Source organism: Misgurnus anguillicaudatus, chromosome 18 (genome assembly GCF_027580225.2).
Source record: "Misgurnus anguillicaudatus chromosome 18, ASM2758022v2, whole genome shotgun sequence".
In the NCBI taxonomy this organism is placed as follows: domain Eukaryota; kingdom Metazoa; phylum Chordata; class Actinopteri; order Cypriniformes; family Cobitidae; genus Misgurnus; species Misgurnus anguillicaudatus.
The window spans coordinates 25,250,708-25,274,723 of NC_073354.2; the positions used below are offsets into that span (position 1 = coordinate 25,250,708).

At 38.3% G+C, this 24,016-nt stretch overlaps 3 protein-coding genes across 4 annotated transcripts in view; 1 reads left to right on the top strand and 2 right to left on the bottom strand.

Annotated features, from left to right (window-relative positions):
* Positions 1 to 8,117, bottom strand: part of fam102bb (family with sequence similarity 102 member Bb) — a 44,713-nt gene extending 36,596 nt beyond the window's left edge. For both annotated transcript variants that reach the window (XM_073856164.1, XM_073856163.1), the window contains exon 1: positions 7,642 to 8,117. In XM_073856164.1, coding sequence (XP_073712265.1) covers positions 7,642 to 7,782 — 141 coding nt within the window. In that variant the 5' untranslated portion in view covers positions 7,783 to 8,117. The remainder of the gene's footprint in view (positions 1 to 7,641) is intronic.
* A 753-nt stretch (positions 8,118 to 8,870) lies between these two features.
* Positions 8,871 to 15,185, top strand: olfml2ba (olfactomedin-like 2Ba). Its single transcript, XM_055186332.2, has 8 exons — positions 8,871 to 9,286; positions 9,813 to 10,076; positions 10,183 to 10,290; positions 10,511 to 10,654; positions 11,014 to 11,197; positions 11,281 to 12,378; positions 14,180 to 14,356; positions 14,429 to 15,185. Exons 1-8 carry the CDS (start codon positions 9,125 to 9,127, stop codon positions 15,046 to 15,048), a joined length of 2,757 nt encoding a protein of 918 aa, XP_055042307.2. The 5' UTR covers positions 8,871 to 9,124; the 3' UTR covers positions 15,049 to 15,185.
* Positions 15,186 to 16,070: 885 nt separating this feature from the next.
* Positions 16,071 to 24,016, bottom strand: part of atf6 (activating transcription factor 6) — a 43,193-nt gene continuing 35,247 nt past the window's right edge. The window contains exon 16 of the mRNA XM_073856160.1: positions 16,071 to 17,342. Within this exon, the coding sequence (XP_073712261.1) occupies positions 17,140 to 17,342 (203 nt within the window). The 3' untranslated portion in view covers positions 16,071 to 17,139. The remainder of the gene's footprint in view (positions 17,343 to 24,016) is intronic.

The window sequence follows — 24,016 nt, forward strand, 5'->3', positions numbered from 1 at the left end:
AGACACTTTAAATGTGCTGAATGTGTGCGCGTTATAGTTTCAGTTTGCACATAGCCAATCAGATTCCAGAACCACATCTGTTCTATAAACTTAATTATTTTGGATCATATGTTTTTAAGTTTTGTCCATTTTTGTGACTGGAATACACTGTAAAAGGAATGTGACACCCCCTTCTAATGAAGAGGACTGACTACTTTAGTAAATTCTGTGAACATAAATCTTAATGCTACAGACAGTTCAGTATATTAATGAGAATTACGAGTTTCTAATTTTATGGATAATAATTTCAATAGTATGAACAGGACACTTTTCTATAATTATAATTATATTATAGATTAAAGATCATATTACATGATAATGCCCATGTGCACAAAACAAAGTAAAAAAAAAAGAAATGATTAAGAACTTCACTGGTTTGTATATAAAGTTAACTAAACCCAGCTAAACAACTTTGGTATGACAAACATTTACCACCCATCAAGGACATGAGCATACAGTCATTTCGTGTAAGATAAGGTCCTAACAAAGATGATTTTTTTATATGGTACTGCATGGTATATAATTTTTGTTTTGATTTGAAGTGGAATAGATCGTTTATTAGGGAGTGTTTACAACTTTATGGTACAACAACTTCAGCCACAAAGATTATAAAGGCTTTGACTTTCAAGTAACATTTTTATCCTTTTTGTAAAAAATACCGGATATATATCGGATACCGGCATTCCTAAAAAAAATACTGGGATATGAATTTTTGCTCATACCGCCCAGCCCTACCACCAAAACACACTTGTAGCCATTCAGCAGTAAGGGGCATGTCTACTAACCGACATCACTGCCTGTGTTGCTTATGTATGGGGCGGGTCTATCAAAAGAAGGTCCAGATTCTATTGGGGTAGGGGCGTGTTTGTTTAGGTCTGGAGTGGGGAACCCTGGGTCCTGGAGGGCCACTATTCCGCAGAGTTTAGTTCCAACCCTAATCAAACACACATGAATTTAATTTCTAAGTAATTCTGAAGACTTTAATTTGATTTTTCAGGTGTGTTTAATAAGGGTTGAAACTAAACTCTGCAGGATAGTGGCCCTCCAGGACCAGGGTTCCCCACCCCTGGTTTAGGTGATTTCAAATGTCAACATTGGCATCCAGAGATCATGGACCCTGCCTTTAATAGTCAAATTAAATTATATTACATTTATAGTCAAATTACTGGCACAGAGAGAGACTATAAACGACCGGCTGCACATTTATAAATCAGACATACAACCCGTGCAAGACGAACAGCGCAGCCTTCCGATCAATACAGGAGGTCTTCAGTTTTGAAATACTAACTCCACTGCGGATCAAATTCTAATTTTTCTTTCTATTCATCAGAAAGTGAATAACATTTAGCCTCGGTCTCCATATAACACACCTCAATGGCTGCACACTAAACTTCCCGAAACAATTCAGCATCACATCGACTCATTATAACCTTCCTCGCAAAGCACTAATGATTACACAAAGGACATAACGATATCTGTAATGTTAGGTGCTAATGGCATGCATTACTAATGCAAACCAAACAACAGTCCTGCTTCTTCATTGGTCCATCAGAACCCATTAGCCTAGCATGCATGTGCTGGAGTCATTAGCATCAATGCTCACAAGGGAATAATGAACCATTCATTGATAGGGTTCTGTTGATTTACAACAGGCCTGCTCATAAAACGACCATTTTACATTAAATATTAATTATTACTATCAAAACCACATTCATATAGTGAGAGAAACGTGCCATAAAACTAGACTGGTCTGATTCCTGTATTTGAAATATATGCCGTTGCCATGGCAAACCAGCAGGAACGTTTTGGTTAAGTGTGCTCCTTCTTTGGGTTCTCCCTAAGGATGTCTCCACTGAAACAACAGTTCTTCAAAAGGATAGGCGGATGGAGGCAAACTCAAGCCTGGACTCGGGAGACAAACTGCGAATTGCATAATTAAATAGAGAGGAAATGATGTATGAATCTACTGCAAACTAGATCTTTTGAGCAGATATCGGGCTTGTATATGGACTCTTTCTCTCTCTCGCTGTTTGGATGAATAAACTACTTGCTGATGCATTGCTGGAGAGTCACTTTGAGGGAAATTTGTTGTGAAAGTTTCCCAGCCCTGCTTTCACCGAATGACACATTAATATTTAACTGTGGGAAGCCTGGGTAGAGCTTGTGATGTGTGTACTGAGAGGCTGGGAGATTGATTTTGTAGACAAGTGCATTGGTTTTGACATTGTTTGGGGCAACTGAGCTTTTAAAAATGTAATTTGCTTTAGTTTCTGTGTGAAACACTTAATGTTGAAGTCAACAGATGGAAACATAAATGACATAATACGGGAGGGTCCAGCAAAGTCGTGCATGATTTATCTCACACTGTCACACTTGTCTCTGTGACACTACACTAATAATCTGATACTGAATGCAGTGCACAGTTCTCTTTTTTTAGTTATCTTGATTTAAACCCTTCTGTGTTATAATTGATGCACCTCTATCCCTGATGAAAGGGTGCTACCTGGGAATAATAGGTCTGTAACAGCTTACTAAATGGAGACATTAATCACATACACCCATACGGTAATGTAAAGCCTTAGGTGACTCAGCACAAGATCAACTGGTTTAAAATAAATCAAAAAATTATGCGATTACCATGGTGCAGTTATGGATAGGATATATGTACATTTACATTTATGCATTTGGCAGATAAGAAACTTACAGAGCATTCAAGCTGTACATTTGATCAGAATTTGTGATTTCTGGGATCAAACCTATAACCTTTGCGCTGCTAATGCAATAATAAATAAATCTATTTTACCAGTAGCTTTTCCCATCTGACATATTTCAGTATTATGAAATTCTTCACCATGTCGCAGTACTGACTGTGTTGGTGTTTAAAGGGGAGATGTAATGCTATTTCATGCATTCTGACTTATTAACACAATTTAAGAGTTGTAGTCCTCATGCTTAACATAAGCAAAGTGTCAAAAAAGCAGTTGAGGCTTGTAACAGAGTATTTCTGAGCCAAACTCACGCCTCCTTTTTCCTACAAGTTTCGGAAAGTTTTTTTCAAATGGGGGTATCCGTTACGACTGATTGACCCCATATTCCTTTTATGGGCCTTTACCCCCAGAAAAGCACGCCTGCCCTGCACGTCAAGTGAGAGCGAGAACGCGCATTAGCATTGCTCCGTCGAGTAGAAGTCACCGGTATCATTGCACAGCACGCCACAACTTTGTTTTAGCAAGATAGTTCGACAAGAGAAGTGTGTTTTTGGATGTAAGGAGAAGAAAACCTTATTTAGCTTTCCCTGTCGTAAGACAACAGTGGTTGCAAGTTCGTCTTTACCGGACAGCAACGTAATTGCAAATGGGTGTTTGTTCCCTGGCTGCATTTCGGAGAGGACTGCTTTACAAACAAGGTTCAGTTTGATGCCGGATTTTCCACATTTTTACAACTATTGGAGCGGTCAAAACTTTAAAAGACCCCGTTTAGGAGTCACAACCACAGGTGTAAGTAATTCAAAATTTCACGTGTTTTGTTTGCAATCGCGCATACGTGCATGTAATGTAAACAACACCGACAACATCACTTTGTACTGCATTTACACCTTTTAAAACGGGCAAATGCAGTTAAAACTGGATTATCTGGCTTTTTTATTAAAATAGCGGATAAACAAGCAAGAATTAATTACCTGTTAGAGACGTCCTGCTGTAATCGTTGCTGCTATTGTTTCTGTTTGTCCATTACTGACTAAGTATCCGATTCTGGATCATATTTATAATATAAGGCTGGTTATTTTAAAAAAAGGTTTTTTTAAAGTTTGGTTTCCATCTATGTCGGCTGTAAATCCAAAACTTGTATCCGAAACTGCGCGTACCCGTAACTCTTCAGCTCCCGCCTACCGCGCGCCTTCAAATGTTCGACCTTTTACGCCAAAAATCGGAAAGGCTGTTTTTTCTTTTATAAATCTGACTAAACGAAAGACTCTTTGGACATATGAATGATGAAATACTACTCTATATATAAGCAAGATTAACATTAGATTGGCAAAAACGTCTTGAGTTATGTCAGCTTTAACATATTAACCTCTTAAACCCTGAGGACCCAGTCCCGGGGACAAAATTTCGTATTTTGACTCAAATAAAATATTCTTTTAATCTTTAATGGTCCATCATGGACCCCAGTAACACATATGATATACTGTTTGAAAGCTTAGACTCTCTACTTTCTCCAGATATGCATCACTTTGAGAAATCTTTTACTGTAAGAAAGTTATTTACACTTAATTTACACTATCACCCCCCCCATAATTTTGTATATGATTTAATATTCACATATTTCATATTTTTCAAGTATGACAAACATGGGCAAGTCTTATATCAAATGAAAGCTCTCATTCTCAGGAATAAGGCTACAGCGTTATTTTTGTTCTATTATTAACACATATCCAACAATAGTTGAATGAATAATGATGTAAAAAAATCGTCTTTTGTAAACATATGGGAAAATTGAGTGTGGACTGCCTCAGATAGCACATATAGCCACAAATGATACACCATTTTTTCTCTTAGGTCCTACTCTAAAAAATGAGTCCATTCACAGCATTTTCTTAGGTTGTGTGCATGAATAATCCCTTGCTATTTATTATATGTGCTAAACAAGAAATTAATATTTATATGAAAAATGTATTTTCGGACACTTCAGTAAAATGAAAATAACTTTTGAATGCGACATGCTAAAGAGATCATTCTTTTTTTGGGTGTTTACTGTCTGCTGCTGGTAACAACCAGAACTGTTTGCAGTCTGCTAGAGCACACAGAACCAGAGTTATACACTATCAAAGGCAGTATTTACAACATAAAAAAAGAAAATTTGGTGTTTCATCATATGAAAAACAACATAAATAACACTATTTGTCACAAACAGCAGCTTTTTATGTAACTTCAAAGGGTTTTCTTTAAAATGATATAAAGAAATTGCATTTATTCCACTGTATGTGGTTATGGGAGCACTTCAAATGTTTTTAGGCAGAAATTGTATACAAAAAGGGTATTATTCCTCCCATCAGTTGGAGTAAAATAACTTTTGCATAGATTATGATAGAGAAAAAAATCTTTTTTCCTCTGTGAGCTGGCAATTGCTGGAATCAAACAAAACTGTCTGCAGGGAGCTGAGGCACTCAGGGCCAGAGTTATACACTTTTAAATAAAAACTTTAGAAAAAAAACATCAAAAAGCGCCTATTTATTTTTGTGTTTATTAGAGGACTGACATCACATACAACCATGTTTAGCACGTTCAACAGTGTTTTATGTAATTTCAAAGGGTTTCCTGTAAAATGATACCAAACATTTGTATGTAAACCTCTGCATGTGGGTATGGGAAGCTTTTGAAATTGGGTAGGCCAAATCCAGGCGAAAATCCCCAAAATAGCTTCAGGGTGGAAGAAGTTAACACTACAGGTTTCATCAAAGCTACACCCCTAAGGGTCCAAAAAATACAGATATACATTTAAAAACTAACTTGAATGCAGTGACGTTATTAATAATAACCAGGATGTGTCTGTTAGAGTTCAAAGGAACTCTGGTAATAACATATTAATATATTTCTTATTCTTTCTCAAACCACAGTTGCTGGTTAGGAGGAGACTAGTCAATGAGACACATCTGATTCATTACTTTCCAGTGCACCAGATCTATTTCCTCTGGAGTAAAATAAAAAAATAATCATGTAGGCCTTGTATGTCATAATAATAAAAAGATGCTTTGAAGGTTAAAGCTGCCCTTGCATACAAAAGATGTTTTACAACACGGGGCAATTGAATGCCTTATTCTGATTGGTTGAGAAATGTTCCATGGGTATGCATTATTTTTTGATAAACGCACACCTAACTTGTCAAATTAAAATAATCACCAGAGTAATGCCTTGGCAATGTCTGTGGTAACAGTGGTATAAGCGGAATAATTGACTTCGGTACTTTGAATTATGTAAGGAATAATTGACGACGGGCCATTGAATTAAAAGAAAATAATGCACACCCAAGGTCGTTATGCGGTACGAAGCAGGTGTGCATTATTTTCAAATAATTCAAAGGACCGGAGTCAATTATTCCACTTATACCACGGTTACCACAAACATTGCTCTTGTGCCTATTTTTAAGACATTTGAAAAGTTAGGTGTGCGGTTATCGAAATATAATGCATACCCATGGAACATTTCTCAACCAATCAGAATACAGCATTCAACAGACCTGTGGTATAATTGAATATAACGCACACTCCACTTCACTCGTGCCACATTATTTTCGAATAATTCAACTGCTCATCGTCAATTATTCCTTACATATTCCAAACAATGGTCAGTTACTTTCAGTTTGAATTAGTGAGTGGCTCCTTAAGCTTTAGATACCATAGTAAAGGGATTCTAAATCCAATTCTAAATCCCTTTACTATGGTATATTATACTACAGGACAGGTATATAGTAACCATGGTTTCTGATCACAGACTGTATTACCACCCAAATAAAAAAAATGCTGAAATATCCTTAGTTTTTACTATAGTAAAAATAGTATTGTACTGCCCTACTGAAAAATCTGGCTAAGACCAGCATAAGCTGGTGAGCTGGTTTTAGCTGGCCTCCCAGCTTGGTTTTAGTTGGTATTGCTGGTGTAGCAAGCTGGTCTAGCTGTGTTTTGGTCACTTTTTAAGCTGGTCTAGCTGGACTTAGCTGGTCAGGCTGGAAGACCAGTTGACCCACCAGCTTGACCAACTTTGCCAGGCTGAGAGAACCAGCTAAAACCAGCTACCAGCTAATGCTGATCTTAGCTGGATTTTTCAGTACATTACTGTAATTACTTTTTTTTTAAAGTATACTACAGTATTCTGTAGCAATAGTATTAATTAAAGTAATTTGATCAACTAGCAAATGCTGTGGTATGCTTTAGTATTTACTATAGTAAGATTCAAATACTAAAGTATACTACAGTATTTCATGATTACAAGTATCATGATTTTATTTAACTATGGTTATTGTAGTGACTATAGTACAATTTGTGGTTATCATGGTTTCACTACAAACACGACAGTTAAACTATTGTTACTGTAGTAATGGTTAGTTTTCGTAAAGGACGTTTAATTACATCTAACACTAATAACATCAACAGTAAGTGTCTCCGTTGAACTTGCGATCAGAACTACCCAAACAAATGTCTGTTGCCTAAAACATTGACTGAAATCCCTACTGAAAAATTCAGCAAAGACCAGCACAAGCTGGTAGCTGGTTTTAGGTGGCATTAGCTGGTCCTCTCAGCCTGGCAAAGCTGGTGGGTCAGCTGGTCTTAAAAAGTGACCAAAACACACCTAGACCAGCTTGCTACACCAGCTACAACCAAGCTGGGAGACCAGCTCACCAGCTTATGCTGGTCTTAGCTGGATTTCCCACATAAAACATTATAAAACTTAAACAGCCCAGAGGTCTCAAACCATATACTATAACACTAATATTTTAAGTATGCTGTAATTATTCATCATGCAAAGCACTCAGTTATTATTAAGAACCCTGCAAGGTTCCACAGGACGCTTTTAAAACCCAATGATCCACCTTCATCCCAGCATCTTCCCGTGACGACTCCTCCGAGAAGCCACCGTCGAGCAGACGGACTTTGCAGAACAGAACTCCGTTCACGAACGGAACCGACGACAGCTCGTCCAACTCAAAATCCACTCTGAACTTAAATTTCTTTTTCTTCATCATCATGACAGTCGGTTTGTTCAAACGAGATGAAGAAGCAATACTTTTATGTACGCATCTTTGATGAATCTGTGATGTTACAGGTGATAGCCGTTAGCCACCAGTGGAATCTCCCTTTATTTTTTTAATAGAAAGCTAAGCTAGCTAACGTTGATCATTAAGGCTTCATATGTCCGTAAACTACATCGTTACAGTCTTTACAAATAGTACAAAAATAGTCATCCTTGTTAATGACTATATAATCTATCTGCTCTGAGAGTCTATCTGCGACGGCTTGCTTTGTGTTTGTCTTGTAATGTTTCGTTCGTTGTGCGCTATGGTGGTGGTGTAGTAGTGAAAACACACGATGACGCGTTTTAAAGGGCCAGCGCACATAAATTACGGTGAAGCAGCAGTAATGCTTCAATGTTAATGGTTTAATTTTTTTCAAGAAGCATAACATTGAGAATATAATCATGTAAAGGTACAGTAAAGCAGAAAGCATCGGAATGAACCAACAAAATAATGTCTTATATGCTCCGTTAGATATATACAGAATTGTATAGCTTTAAGGGGTCATTTTTAAAATCACTTTTAATGGAAATTTAAATCTTGAAAAATTAAGCGTTGGTAAAACTTAGGTGGATTGTCTTTTTGCACTCGTGCAACTGTTAGCTTGAGCAGCACTGACCACTGGTGGTTAGTCATTAAAGTTCACCTATGTCCCATTTAGACGCGTACAGCTTAATCAACCTACAGATGGCGCTGTTACACAATAATCATTTGTTTTACGATGAGTGTTTCTGAACTAGCAAAAGTTTTGGGATGAAAAATTTGTTGAAAAATCTTAACACTATATTGTAGAAAATATGAAAAGTATTATATTATACAAATATACAAGTCCAACCTTTATTCAAACCCTTTTTATTCTTAAAATGTTTATTATTATATATAATATAATAATATTGGAATATATGTAATTATATTTACCAATAAACATATTGTAATATTTAAAAATGTATCTAATGGGAACTCGCCAAACATTTGTGTGTGCATCAGTGATTCTGGACCAGTGTGCAATGTCCAACGTTTTCCTCTTTGAGTCTCTCCATCCAGCCCCCTCTCTTCAGTTCCAACGTAAAGTCTCTTGTGTTTCTCCCAGATGAGCTTAACAGTGAGGACCAGGCACCTAACCTCATCTGGACTTTACCTACTTCTTGATTTTCGCATAACCTCATCCTGTTACAATTCATTTACCTGGAAGGCAATGCAAATGGAGATGTTTGATAGTTCATAGTTTCTGAAGAGGATTTTTTACGCACAGTCTAACAGTGTCGTATGTTTGGAGGGATTATATGAAACATCGTGCATGATGATGACTGATATGGGAATTTGGTGTGTTTTATGGTTTATGGCATTAACCCTCACTTCAGCCGCACCAAAATCACGCCAGCAACTCCTGGAGAGGAAGGAGCAACAAAACGACACTCTACAAGTGGAAATAGATAATCATAAAAATATTTTAAGTCAGGTAAGTTACACTTTACCAACTTTAGAAATGGCATTCCATTATTAATAAGTTAATTAAACTGTAATTAACCGTTAACATAGTCAATAGATGAAATGAGGTAAAATTTATTAATTATATTTGTTGTTAATTTAAATTAGTATAACACGTGACTACCCTGCTGAATAAATCAATATAAATTCTAACCTTCCCCTTACCATTATTAATTATTAGCTGTTTACCAATAAAACCATTACAAAATTCCTTTTTCCGGTATGGTCTATGGTTCCCATCATCCAGATAACATTGGAACCCAGCACATTAACAGACGCACAGAGACCATTTTAGTTTCCATTAAAACCCATACACTTCCCATTAAATCCATTTAAATTTCTCTGATGGTTTCTATTGATTTTTCAGCAGTGTGATTTAGTTGATAGCTCTGCTATATACAGCGTATGTAAATTTCTCAATTAACCATCAAAAAATATATATATTTATATAAATTTAAAATGCATGTGGAAATGCATCCGTCCTCTTCTCTTTGTAGCTGCTGGGTGATTATGACAAAGTGAAAGCGCTTTCGGAAGGATCTGACTGTGGCTGTAAATGTGTTGTCAGACCACTGAGCGCGAGCGCGTGCGCGCGGATCCGGGAGGGCCACGCGACGCCTCAGGATTACTACACGGTGGAGACCATCACATCAGGACCCCACTGTAAATGCGCATGCATCGCCCCTCCATCAGCTTTAAACCCATGTGAAGGTGACTTCAGGTTGAAGAAGCTGCAACAGGCTGGAAAAGATAATATCAAGGTGCATCTGAAACTTTGAAATGTTTAAAAAGTTCAGGATATGAAAAAAAATATTTCCTAAAATAAAGCCAACACTTTCCATAATGGATTTTATTTGGTTTTTACAGCTGTCCACTGTACTGGAATTGCTAGAAGGTTCCTTCTATGGCATGGACCTTCTGAAATTGCATTCAGTCACCAGCAAACTCCTTGAACGAGTTGACAGTATTGAAAGAGTAAGTCAAAGTGTTCAATTTGTCAGTGTTTAACTTCACCTGATCACATTTGAAGTATAAATTCTCACAAGACCAATTTCTTTATTACCTTTCTTGACTAAAAGACCCTTATGTGGATGTTAAGGTTTATTACCCTCTATTCATTCTCTTTACCAGTGTTTAAAGACTCATAAATTCATTGTTATTTATTTGATGTCCTCTTATGCTTAACACCTGACAGATGGTCTCCAACAGTCCGACTAAGGCGAAGTCAAACGCAAACGGCACCTCTCCAAATCCACAGCTTCCCACATCCTCACCGACAACTTTGCCTCCAGAAGTGCAGAAGAAAAAGGATGAAGCAGCTGTGTTTCAGCACCTGGAGGTGGAGGATTCTCCATTGCTTTAAAACAATCAAATCATTACATTATGTAATAGGCATGTCCAATACATAATAATGAAAGAATCCGAAAATTACGTTAAGCAATGGACTGAAATGACCCACCTGCAGTTGACTTCTATTTATTTACTTCTCTTTGGAAAGATCTCGGTGTCCAAGTTCAAAGTGATCTCATATTTCAGCTAATTGGTTTGAAACACTTTCTTATTTATCCTGCGATCACTCTTACATAATGTTCTTGGACGAGCCGAATGAATCGCCTGCGAAGACGTTATTAAAAAGGCCAAATAAACTGGTCTATTAAAGATCTAGAATAAGATTCTTCTCTACTTGTTTACTTGCAGAATAAGTACGAGGAAAAGTTTGTGGGAGATCTTTTAAAGAAGACTGGATCAGACATCAAAAAGACCATTGCAGCCTTGCAAGAACAAGAGCGTCATGGGAGGGAGAAGCAACCCAAAATAATTGTAAGGGGAATCACATACTATAAATCTAACCCAGTGGATGATGCAGACATAGATGAGAACTGTAAGTATAAGGTTTCTGCATCTTACAGTTTTGAATAAGATTATAGTGACCTATCTGAGATGTTGTTATGTTCCTCATTGCAGTAGATGAGAGTTACAGTGGTGACAGCTCAATTGATCTCTTTGCCCATGAGCATCTCCTCCGTCACAGAGCTCATCACTTTAAACCTGTCATCAGGGCATGGTCTGTCCCAACTAAACCCAAGACCGAACCAATAAAAGCGGTTGCAGGAAATGGCCTTCAATCTCCATCTGGACTGTCAGACTCCGCCCTGCCACTTAAGACACCTACTTACCCAATATCTATTCAGGCTCAAACCACTGCTTCCACCACAGAGAACATTAAAGAAGATCACGGTACCACATCAACGCCCGCTGCGATGAATAATTTAAAGGTTAGCAAACCCAAGCGCCAAACCATCATTAAAAAAAACGAGGAAGCAAGCAATACAGAGCCTTCAACTCCACAAGCTCAAAACATTTCAGTTAAGTTGTCCAATTTGAGCCATGTAACAACAGAAGGGTCACTCACTACATCTGTTGCCAGTGTGACAACTACAGTGCCAACAACTACAGAGAATATTACTAAACAGACTACCGAAAAGGAAACTTCAGTACCTTCTGATACCAAACCACAAGAAGATGCCTCCCAAACTAGCAAACCTTTGATGTCAATGGAGAGTGTAACTCCAGAAATGGTCACACTTGGAAGGATAACGGCATCACCAGCTCCTCATAAGCCACCTGCCACAACAACAGAATCTCATCTTAACACATTTACGGTCAAGATATTAAGATCAACTGCCGACACAAGCACAAGAGCCACCACCATGGGTACTTCACAAATGACTGAAAGCAAGACTGACCCGAGCACAAACATACCCACGACGAGTCCTACACATACAGCTACCTCAGTGGCACCTTTGATGACCACTACAACTTCTACAACTACAACGAGCACAAGGAAACCTGGTCAACGCAAGTATAGCATAACCTGGGATGAAGAAGAAGTTGTGGAGGAGAAGTTGGTAGAAACAAGTGTTGTGAAAACTGTGGTGGAAGAGAACTTTAAGGACAAACCTGCAAATGAAGAAGACGTTGTGGAGGAGAAGTTGGAAGAAACAAGTGTTGTGAAAACTGTGGTGGAAGAGAACTTTAAGGAGAAACCTGCAATGAAGTCAGGTAGATGGGATCCAGGTTTATTGTTTCTTATGTGGTCCTATACTATTAAAGATTAAGATTCACTGTCAAAAAAGTGGTCCCAAGATGTTCCTGGGGCAGTACCTTTTAAAAAGGTCATAATGTGTACCATTTATGTACCAATATTTACCTCTTTAAGTACAAAAGTGTACTTTTTGAAAGGGTACTGCCAAAGTGACAGCTAGGGACCATTTTTTCTGACAGTGTACTGTAAAGACCAGAGTATAGTGCTTTTACGTGTACGCAAACGTATGCACAGTCAAGTCCACAAAATATAGTTTATTTGAATTGTATGTGTACGCAGACGCTCGACGCATGTGTATTGCAACAAAATGCAATGCTTCTTCTGGGCTACAAAGGCCCTGTCCCAAATGGCACACTCCGGACTTGTGGACTTCCTCCGAGTCCACACTTTGATGAAATCTTGTAGTCCAGACCTTAAGAACCCTTGACCCTTGAAGATGGAAATAGTAAGAGAAGTTGCCCGTTAGTGTGAGCTCCTCCACTTTTGGTCTCATGGCCCTAAATTGCACTTGCTCGCTTAGTCTACGAGTTAGTAGGGTGTCCCATCTATCATTTTCACGCTCCAAAGTGTGATCATCACTGCACCCTTGATGCGATCTTCGGCAAAAACCCGCACTGCAGCAGGCTTTTCGCACTTTACCAACCCAGAAGTCCTTGCGAAAGTGCAATCAGACCAATTAGACGATGGAAGGGAGGAGTTCACAGTGATGGGCAACTTCTCTTACCATTTCCGGTGTGACACTCGAGTCTGTCCCAAAATACGACTGTGCACCCTCTTAGACTCACGTCAAGGGTCCCTAAGGTCTGCACTACATGATGTCATCAAAGTGTGGACTCTGAGGAAGTCCATAAGCCCGGAGTGTGCCATTTGAGACCGGGCCCCTTATATAGTGCAGACCTTAGGGACCGTTGACGCGAGTCCACGAGGGCTCACCTCGTGGAGTCGCATTTTGGGACAGACTCGAGCGTCACGTTGGAAAAAGTTGCCAAACAGTTTGAACTCCTCCCATCTGATTCGTCTGATTGCTCTTTCGCAAGGACTTCTGGGTTGGTAAAGTGCGTGAAGTGCAGAGGGGGTGCTGATAAGCATACTTCGGGCTGTAAAAATGACAGATGGGACACCATATCGACTCGTAGACTGAGCAAGCACAAGCAATTTAAGGCCACAAGACCAAAAAGTCTACATGAAGCGCGCCATTTGGGACAGGGCCATATTACATTCTCCTGTAGGCGCATGCACAACCTACGTGTACAATGTGCGCAGAAATCCGACAGTGCACGTACAATACGCGTGCACTGTTCTGATAATGAAAAGTGCTTCACGCGCACTGTACGCGGACCCTTTGCATACATGAAAACATGGACTATACTTCGGCCTTAAGCCTGGAGTATAGTTTGTTTTTATGTGTACGCGAACGCATGGTTGTATGCACAGCCGTGCAAAGTATAGTTTATTTGACACGTACATGTACACAGACGATCGATGCATACACATTAGGACAAAATGCAATGCATCTCCTAGGCTACATACTAGATTCTCCTGTATGTGCATGTTGTGCGACATTGTATGCATAGTTTCAAAAATCCGGTGTGCATGATGACGAAAATTGCATCATGCGCACTGTACACGGACCCTCGCGTATGCTTAAAAAGAGGACCATACTTCAGCTTTTAAGGGTACTTTACAGCGATCGCATAACCATTTTTGGTTCCCGGATGTACCTTTCTGTCATGTGAACTATTTTGCTTTTATTTACAGAAATGTGTAAGGACACCCTGGCCACAATCTCAGAGCCTGTCACACATAATACATACGGTCGAAGTGAAGGAGCTTGGATGAAAGATCCACTGGCTCAAGACGACAAGATCTATGTCACAAACTATTATTATGGCAACAACCTACTTGAGTTTCGCAATATGGATGTCTTTAAACAAGGTACTGATTTATTTTCACTGTACTTTAATTTTAAGAAGCTTGTAAATAAGCATTTGCTTTCCTTTTTTTAAGGTCGATTCACTAATTCCTACAAGCTGCCTTATAACTGGATTGGCACTGGACACGTTGTCTACAAGGGCGCTTTCTACTACAACCGTGCATTCTCTCGAGACATTATCAAGTATGACCTGCGGTTGCGTTACGTAGCCGCCTGGACCATGCTGCACGACGCGGTCTTCGACAACGATGATGTGTCTTCATGGAGATGGAGAGGAAACTCAGACATGGATCTAGCCATAGATGAGAGCGGACTTTGGGTGATCTACCCAGCGCTGGATGACGAGGGCTTCCTCCAGGAGGTAATCGTCCTGAGCCGGCTGAACACCGATGATCTGAGCATGAAGAGAGAAACTACCTGGAGGACCGGGCTTAGACGCAATCGATACGGCAACTGCTTCATCGTATGTGGCGTTTTGTACGCAACGGAGAGCTACAATCAACACGACACCAATTTGTCCTATGCCTTTGATACTCACACCAATACTCAGGTGATCCCTCGCTTGCCTTTTAGCAACAACTACACTTACATCACTCAGATCGATTACAACCCCAAAGAGGGGCTGTTGTATGCTTGGGATAATGGACACCAGGTCACTTATAATGTTCAGTTTGCATATGTAGAGCCGTTGTAGACCAAGATGACAGAGCATACACTTCCTTTGCACAAAATGAGACGTCATCATCAGGAAATGTGTTCAAGTGAATTGTTGATCAGTTCACTCTTTTATAGCAACTTCATGTAGTTTAATGTGCTGTTGCCGTTACATTTTAGAGAAAATTAATAAATTTAAATGTTTTGTTTTTAAAGTGCAAAAATGTTATCATGTTTCTGGGACAGATCTTTTTATTTGATGACAAATTTTAGGATTTGATTTTATTAACAAACATTAGCTATATGAGCTTTGCAGTCAGCATTATTTTCTTTAGATATTCTGAATGCTTGCTTTTGCACTATGAAAACGGACCTCTGTGTTTATAGCTGTACCTCTAGTAAGGCTGGCAAAATTATTCAAAACTTTTGTGGTGCTGTATTCAGGTAGAATACATTGTATATACTGTAATATAAAAGCTAAAACATGGGATTGATGAATGTAAAAATAAATACAATTTGTATTTTTTATAAACATATCTCAAAGTTTTTTCTACAAACTAACCCTTGCAAATAAGAAAATAAAACTTTGTATTGTTTGTGTAAACTCGACAGCATACTTGTACATTGTTGTGGTGGGCACATTGTAACATTCTTTTGATAAATTTGATAAAGAGTCAGTATTGTCTGTAATCTTTTGTTTTTAATGCATTTGTTTTTTGCAAAAATGCATTGCATTTTAGCATTTACACAAACCTAAATTACTGTCAGACTAAGAAAATGACTGCAATTAAATACGAGTTAAAGAAGATTTATGGTGCTGGTTTCTTTCAAAGTGAAGAAAGATGTACAGGTCTAAATGTGTAGATGCATATCTCACATAGTTTAAGATTTTATTTTTAAGTTTATCCTTATCTTTTTAAAAAGCTATAATCAACGCTTTATAATACCTCTCATTTTACAAACCTTCAATTTCAGAGAGAAAAATTCATACCGACATAATCCTACAAAACACAAAATTGCAGAGAGCTCAGAACTGAAAACAAAAGATACACAATACGCAACTTTGAGCTGTAGTATTTGTCCAGTGTTTATTTCTTTGTGTCGTTACAAAATTGCTTTCATTTCTGTGAATGTGTGTAAATAAACAACACATCTTTGCAAAACTGCAGAAATTAAATACAATAAATGTAAAAAAAATTCTTTTGAGAAAAGAGGACTTTATGAAATAAAAAATTAACATTTCAACTGTTCAATCACAAATTATGAATACAGCGAATAAGGAAAAAGAAAACAAAAATTAACATTACTCATGTTTTAAACATTTGTCAAGTGCTCGGTCTCATTAAACTGCAATAATGTCACACAGAAAAACATTAAGCATGTATATTTATCCAAATAAACTATTTTTTACACATTTCCCCCCCTAAAATGCTATTTCCTATTAGAATTACTGTAGCCTAAAATTATTTAACCCACAGAGACCAGGCGCACTCAGAATAATAATCTAAACACCTTAAAATATATTATTTTGTACACTCCTCTTTGGAAATATAAATATGCCAGTGTCCTGAATGACAAGATTACTTTTTCGATTACACAAAATGGCTCAATTCGCTAATATAAAAGGGTAAATAATCTATCAACTACAGCCACATCTATAAAATAAAAGCTTGCTAGCAAATTCTTTGAGGATAGTAAAATTAAACATGAGTTTAAATGTGTAACTTCATAAATATTCACTTCAGTTTTTAAGCAAGCACAGTGCAAACAAAATCAAAGACGATTTACTTGACAGCTACCACAAATGACAGAGAAATAAACGAAATATGCATCTGAACCAAGTCACTCGAGGCATATTAAAAGTGGTTAGACACTAGTACTACCTGTACTTTGTTACAATTAAATCAATAATAAATCCAGATGCCACTTTGATCGGCATTGTCGGAAAATATTCCTGTTGAATGAGACAACCATGAAATAAAACTGACTTTTTTTCGAAATGAATAGTTAATGTATTACGCATCACACAAGTAACAAAAAAATGATCTCAGGCAACAGATGGAGGCAGACAAGGCGAAACAACAAGGTAATTCACAACGTCAATTTATTTGCTGTCAGTGAATTGCTTGGATTAAGAAGATCCCATGAGAACACCGACCGGCGTCGCGGGTTGGCTGTTGCTAGGGGTCGGGTGATAGATAGAGTCTGCGTCCGTTTGATTGACACGCAAGATGGGCGGAATACTGGATGACTTGATGTGCAGGATTCTGGTGTCCATGACCTCACAGTCGATCTGCATCATCACCTCGAACTCTTTGTCTTTTATGACACTTTCTGTAAGGAGAAAATGCAGAGAAATGTAATTATACAGTAACACAGTGTGCGCACAGACTGTCTGTGTGTGTGGAGAGAATGCAGGTAAATACTGAGTGACCAGAAAAGAGGCATTTTTGTGATTGCTTCAAACAAATGATTCATAGAGTCACAGGCCAGACTTTGTTTTTACATAGCAGTAAACAACAGATGACTGCCACATGATGGAAAATGAGGTTGAAGGGATAGTTCACCTAAAAATAAAAATTTTGTCATCATTTACCCACGCTCATGTTGGTTCAAACATGTATACATTTCTTTCTTCTGATGTACACGAAAGAAGATATTTTGAGGAATGTTTAAAAGCAAACCGTTCATGAGCCCCATTCACTTCCATAGTATCAGAACGAAGACATTTATATAGGTTTATAACAACATTAGAGTGAGTAAATGATGACAGAATTTTCATTTCTTTGGTGAACCATCCCTTTAAGGACTTTTTGTAAACCATCTCTTGAGTGATCATCCGCCATTTTGAATCATTGGGAAAAAACTAAACAAACAAAAAATTGACATTTTGAAGCGTTGATCTTCCTGACTGGACCTATAAATCATGGTTTGGGTCGACTCTTTCATCTTCAATCAGATCCTGAAAGACAAGGTCAGGATGTAATTTCTTTTCTTATGTTTTGACAGACTCCTAAAAGGCTCTTGTCAGCCACAGACAAGAGATTTTCTGTAGAGATTTTGTGAGGAAACTATTAAAAGCACAACGGTTTGTACCATCAGCCTGCAGATACTGTATCATCTGCAATCCTTTAAGGATTGGAGATCTTCACATCTTCACATCCATGTTGTCAGCGGGAAATTTCCATTGTTTTTACAGCAGTCGTTTCATTCGCTTGAGTCGCGATAAAAGTTTACAAGCCCGAGAGCATCACGGTAGGTCAATCTAAAGCTTTTTTCCAGCCATAACTGGTGAATAGATTTACGCATTATACCAACAGTTAAACCGCAGCTTCAGCTCCACACACACAATGATCATTTCAAAACCAGTGATTTATAGTAAGCTTCTTAACATCAAAATCTACCCATTCATCTGTCTGATATAGTTATGGAACGGTCAGTCAGTGGTACAAATAATCATTATTCAGGAAATGTGTATATAATATTAAAAACTGTATAGAAATGTAAACTGATGTGTCAAGTTTTTAGGTTAAACTTCTTCCACTTGAGCAATAGCAGGAAACTGCAGGATCTCTTAAACCTAAATGAAATTAAATCCTAATTTTAAAGAAATTAGTCTATTTACTTCATTCTGTTCAAAAATACTCAAGATTTGTTTAGTGCCAAGAGAGGTCACACTAAACACAGACGGTGCCTAAAGAAGACATTTAGTCCTGAAAATTTAATGTTTTATTTTTTGTACATATTTCCTGTATTTTCTGTTTGTATCTTAATAAAATAGATTGAAAAATAAATATGGATGGACATTAAAACTTTTAAAACAACAAGTCTGGTGGTGATGGTGGCCTAACCTATATTTTAATAATAAAACAAATCATAAAACTAAAAAAATACCCATAAGGGCTAAAACTATATGCTTTCTAAACGTTGAAGTGGTTCCCCTGATGCTACTGGTGTAATATTGCATGGCTGAAAAAACGAGAATCAGAAAAAAAATGTTGTATAATTAATGGTATACAGGGTTTCCTGGTTTTCACAGCAAACTCTGCCCAACTGCGACACAAAGCTAGCCCAAACGTGTATCAAGGGGGGTCATGCAGTAAAAATCACATTCGAAACTGCGTTTGCTCTGTACAGTGGCTCTGGTGTCAAAACACATCTTCAAAAGCTTGCTACACTCTGACTGTGGGTTCACACCAGCCACGTTCGAGACGTCAAAATCACGTCTACCGCGTCTAGTTTGCCGCTTGAACATTAAGTTTACTCGCTTTATTTGCGCGTGAAATCCGCGTGTGAAATTCTAGTCATTGAGACATTCACGTGGAAATTCCCGTCATGGGAGGGGCTTCTGCTACTCTGCTCGCTTTCTGTAATCACGTCACTACTTGAGCAGGCTCCTGATTGGTTAACGCGATGCGTTTTCCCCCAAAGTTCAAATTTTTCAACTTGCGCATTTCCCGCGGCAACTCTCAGTTCGCGCCATTCATGCGTCTAGGCGTAATCGCGTCTACCGCGCCGTGCTAAACGCCTCATTCGCTCCGTGCTAAACGCCTCATTCGCTCCGCGAGACCTCCAGGCGCACGTCATTGCGTGTTTAAATTGACTTAACATTGAAATAACTATTTTTTGACGCCTCTATCGTGGCTGTTCTGAACGCAGCATAAGGGGGCGTGCACACCAAAACTTTAAACGCCTGGAGGATGCCGAATGTCAGCTGAGCGCTTTGGTACCTGTGATACTTAAGCTGCAAGCCGGTTGGTTGCTGTGATGATGTCCCGCCCCTTCTCCATTGTGATTGGACAGCCGTGTGAGAACTGACATTAATGAACAGAGCTTTTCACCCAAAGTTGAATATTTTTCAACTCTCGGCACTCAGCGCTGAAAAACCGGTGAGCGCGGAAGAAAAACGCTAGCTGCTGGCTTTTTTGAAAAACGCCGCGCTTGCTTCCATTGGAAACAATTGAAAACATGTGCCGGCCGCGGGCGTAAAGCTTTGGTGTGCATGCCCCCTAAAAATGTCTGGGTTATTTTTGACCCATAATGGGTAAATTTTTGACAAAACACACCGCTGGGTTAAAATTGACCCAATGCTGGGTTGTTTTAACCCAACTATTGGGTTATTATAATCCATGGTTGTATAACAACAACCCAACATTGGGTTATTTTGAACCCAGCATGTGTTCTGTCCAAATTTTACCCATTATGGGTCAAAAATAACCCAGACATTTGTAGAGTGTATGGATGTGAAAAATGCAGAAAACTGAATCTGATTTGAATTTTTTATAACTGACATTTTGGAGGCAGTGTATATGTGTGATTGACACAACACAAGGTCATATTTATTTTTTTAATGTGTGAGTATTTTGGACCCAATATGCAAAGATCTTAACTCCTGTTTTTGTGTTTTATTTAGAGAAGATGTCTTTCTTGCTCTACCTGTTCAAAATACCCTCAACAAGACTGTAGAAATCATCACAGATGCTCATCTCAGAGCAGTCATCTCATTTATCTAACTGTATTTCACTACCAGCAATAAAATGACATGAACCCCTCAGCTGTACATGTCATCACAAACAGTACATGAATTTTTCCCATCATTTCATGGAAGGATTTTCGCTTGGGGAATTCACTTGGATGTGCCCGAATATCCAAATGCCATTTAAAATACTAGATTGTTTAAAAGTACATTCAAAATCAAACACAAGGACTCAAGGGTTTGGAATAAGTTCCTGATGAGTCATTAGTGCGCAAACTTCAAAAAGCTGGACTTTGAGGTTCCTGCCAAACTTTCTTTGAGCTAGAAGGTCTCCCATCGGACCGAGCTGACCTCTGACAAGAGTGAATTGTGAAAACCTAACAGCAGCGACTCCTTAAATAATGACTCTTTAACTAAGCTTGAACTAAAGCTGTCTTTGTGAGACCACATTCTCATTGATGGGAATTTAACAATATATGCAGCTCAAAGGCAAACAAGGACAGATTACGATCATCTCTCAAGGTCACAAATGTTTTGAATGCTGACTAAGAACTCCTGTGAAGACTGGGAAACAGAACAGACAATAAAATGCATCGACACTGCCAGGCCCTGCAACAACTCCAAACCAAACACTCATGCAAAACATGAAAATTCAATTGACGGAAGATAGATGAAGCAAAACGCCTGTTTTGTTGTTCTGTGTTGTTTTCGAGATGGAAACAGGCCACTTCAAAAATAACCAGAATAAAACAAAACAAAATGTTTTCTTCCATTCTTGCATCACACGTGGAAAAAACAACATCTTGAGCATGAAAAATGGGAACAGAAACACCTGGCGGCAATTTTGAAAACTAGACTTCTGTCCCGAGCTGTCCAAAAGTTGTTCTGTTAAGAAAACCAAATGAAAGCCATCTTTGAACAGGCATTGCTAAATGAACACAGGGCAGAGCTGGAACAATTACATCGCCATGCACACTTTTGCGAAGCGCTCCTCTCAAGAGGCAATTTACGGATTTGGATTACAAAACCACTAAACCCAGCGAGCTTTACCATCCAGCAGGTTTATGTCAACAAGGTAATTCAGGAATTTTACTATGTTGAACGTTAATCTGATGTTTATTGACATAAAACCATGTTTGCACAATGGCAATGCTGTATTATAAGAGTGGCATGGTTTGAGATGTTAAAATATACTTTAAGAATAATCTAAGCGCTTGTAGAAACCAAAAACATTACCCAAGTAGAAAGAACATAATAGACTCTTTTCTTTCATAAGGGCCAAACAATAGCCTGTTCACCCTCGAGGTCTGATATCACATTTCACTTAGTCACTGTTCTTGAGATCGGTACATCGGTAATCGAATCTGATACTGTGACAACAGCCAAGAAAAGAAGAGATAGAAATTTAATAAAAGTATTGGAAAAGTTAAGTGCAATTTACATGTTACGCAATTGCAGCTTTGCGTGCACAGTCACTTTCCAAGTACACAAGAGCTGTAGCGCAAAGATGTCAAATTTAGTTGAATCTCATGCAAACAGCGTGCTGGGATTATATTGACATGATTATGCTTAATAGTTATAGCAGAATATACAAAGACATCAAGTTCACTCATTTAATCCCATAATGCATCACAATAACGAGTGTACAAATGACGCACACGCAAATGGCTAGCCGCTACCCATCATCCACTGTGATTCGTGTACCAAATAATTACCTGCAGCTCGCTGTATGCACTCCGGTGCATTCTGTGAATAGTAAATGAGGGTATGAGGCTATTTTGGACACAGCTATTGTGACCCAGCAGTGGTCAAAAATATAAGCAGCAGTGTAACCAGAAGCAGCAGGACTGTGTGGTTTCAAAAGTCTGACTGTGAGCTCATCATAGCGAAGGCATAAACAGCTATGGGTCTAAGGGCAAGAAAACGCAATTTTCAGTGAAGGATGTGTGTGGAAATATAAAATGATTTACGTATGCAGTTCCAAGACATGCAACACATTGACGATTTCTTCAAAGTCAGAGCATAACATTACGTAACATAACATTAAGTATATTATCAGCATCTGCTTGACTTGGCCGATAGGGGAAACCAAAAAATAACCTATAGTGTCTCATGCAATGCTTCTGCTGAATAAGCACTGCAGCAGTGAATCATCCAAGATGGCGTTGTTAAAGCTCACGTAGCACACGCTGTTTCTGCATTTTTGATGTTAATCTGGAGTTCCTATCGAGTAGTATTACATCCTTTATATCTCAGAAGAGTCTTTAGTTTAATCAGATTTATAAAAGAAAGATTAGCTTTACCGATTCTTTCCGATAACGTACGAAAAAATGAAGAAGGAGGAGTTACTACCGCGGGAGGAGCGAGTACGAGTCATGCAACACTATACAACACGGCTTAACTTATGATTCACTACATGTTCGTGTCATTTATAAAATATGCACGCGCCTATTTCCAACATAAGACAGAAGTCTTACTTACCGCATGCAACTCATGACCCGATTGAGACTTTTCAAAGAAATCCAGTGCATCAAACACACACGCAAAACTTTGCTGCTATCCCGGATAATAAACTATATCCATTGTTTCCATAAGGCTGGCTTTCTTCTCCTTACATCCAAAAACACACTTCTTCATTCATGCTATTGTTGAGTTTTGAAATTAAACAAAGCTTGTCGCGTGATGTGATGTTTGTAAGTTCTAGCGTCTCCCGCTGATTGACGGGTGGGCGGGGTTTTTTCGGGGGAAGTGCCAATAAAAAGAAGTGATACGTATAGAAAACCCCTGAAACGTCAGCTGGACCCGTAATCGAAAAAAACTTTCCAAAACTTGTACAAACCCTGGCGAAGTGCATTCGGCACAGAAATACTCTGTAACACGCCCAACTGCTTTTTTGACACTTTGCTTACTTTTAGCAGGAGGAAACAACTCTATAACTGTGTTAATAAGTCAGAATGCATGAAATACCATTGAACCATCCCTTTAATGGAAGCTAGTTATTATAGTTTATACAATTTAAAATCTGAATATCTTTCTTACAATATCATATTGATTATCCAAAAAAAGACCTTTATTAACCCCTTGGAGCCATGTGGATTACTTCTGAGAAGAATAGATGCACTTTTTGGGCTTCAAAGTCAGAAGTTGTTCCATGATCCTGAATTTCTCCCATTATAAGCTTAGAAAACCAAGGACATTGACTAAAATAACTCCAAATGTGTTCGTCTGAAAGATGATGGACATATGTATCTAGAAGTGCTTGAGGGTGAGTACATCATGGGGTCATTTTGATATGTGGCTGGAGTAGTCTAACTAACATAAACATTCAATGAACATTTGTATTGGTATTATTCACATGACAAAATAATGGTATTCTTGCTCATTGTTAGATAATGTTATCTAATGCATTAACTACTATTAATGACTTGGACCTTATTGTCTGAATTTATTGTTACTGTCTGAATTTTAGCTTGAAATATGAGATAAAATTACTGTACAATATGTCTTTCTGTTGTGTTTTTCTGTGGAAGTA

Bases quoted from the DNA above. Each gene is read 5' to 3' on its own strand.
- olfml2ba (XM_055186332.2), top strand. From the start codon at position 9,125: ATGATGATGACTGATATGGGAATTTGGTGTGTTTTATGGTTTATGGCA. The intron at 10,655-11,013 runs GTGGAGGATTCT...GTTTACTTGCAG, and splicing joins CTGTGTTTCAGCACCTGGAG to AATAAGTACGAGGAAAAGTT. The intron at 11,198-11,280 runs GTAAGTATAAGG...TCCTCATTGCAG, and splicing joins TGCAGACATAGATGAGAACT to TAGATGAGAGTTACAGTGGT.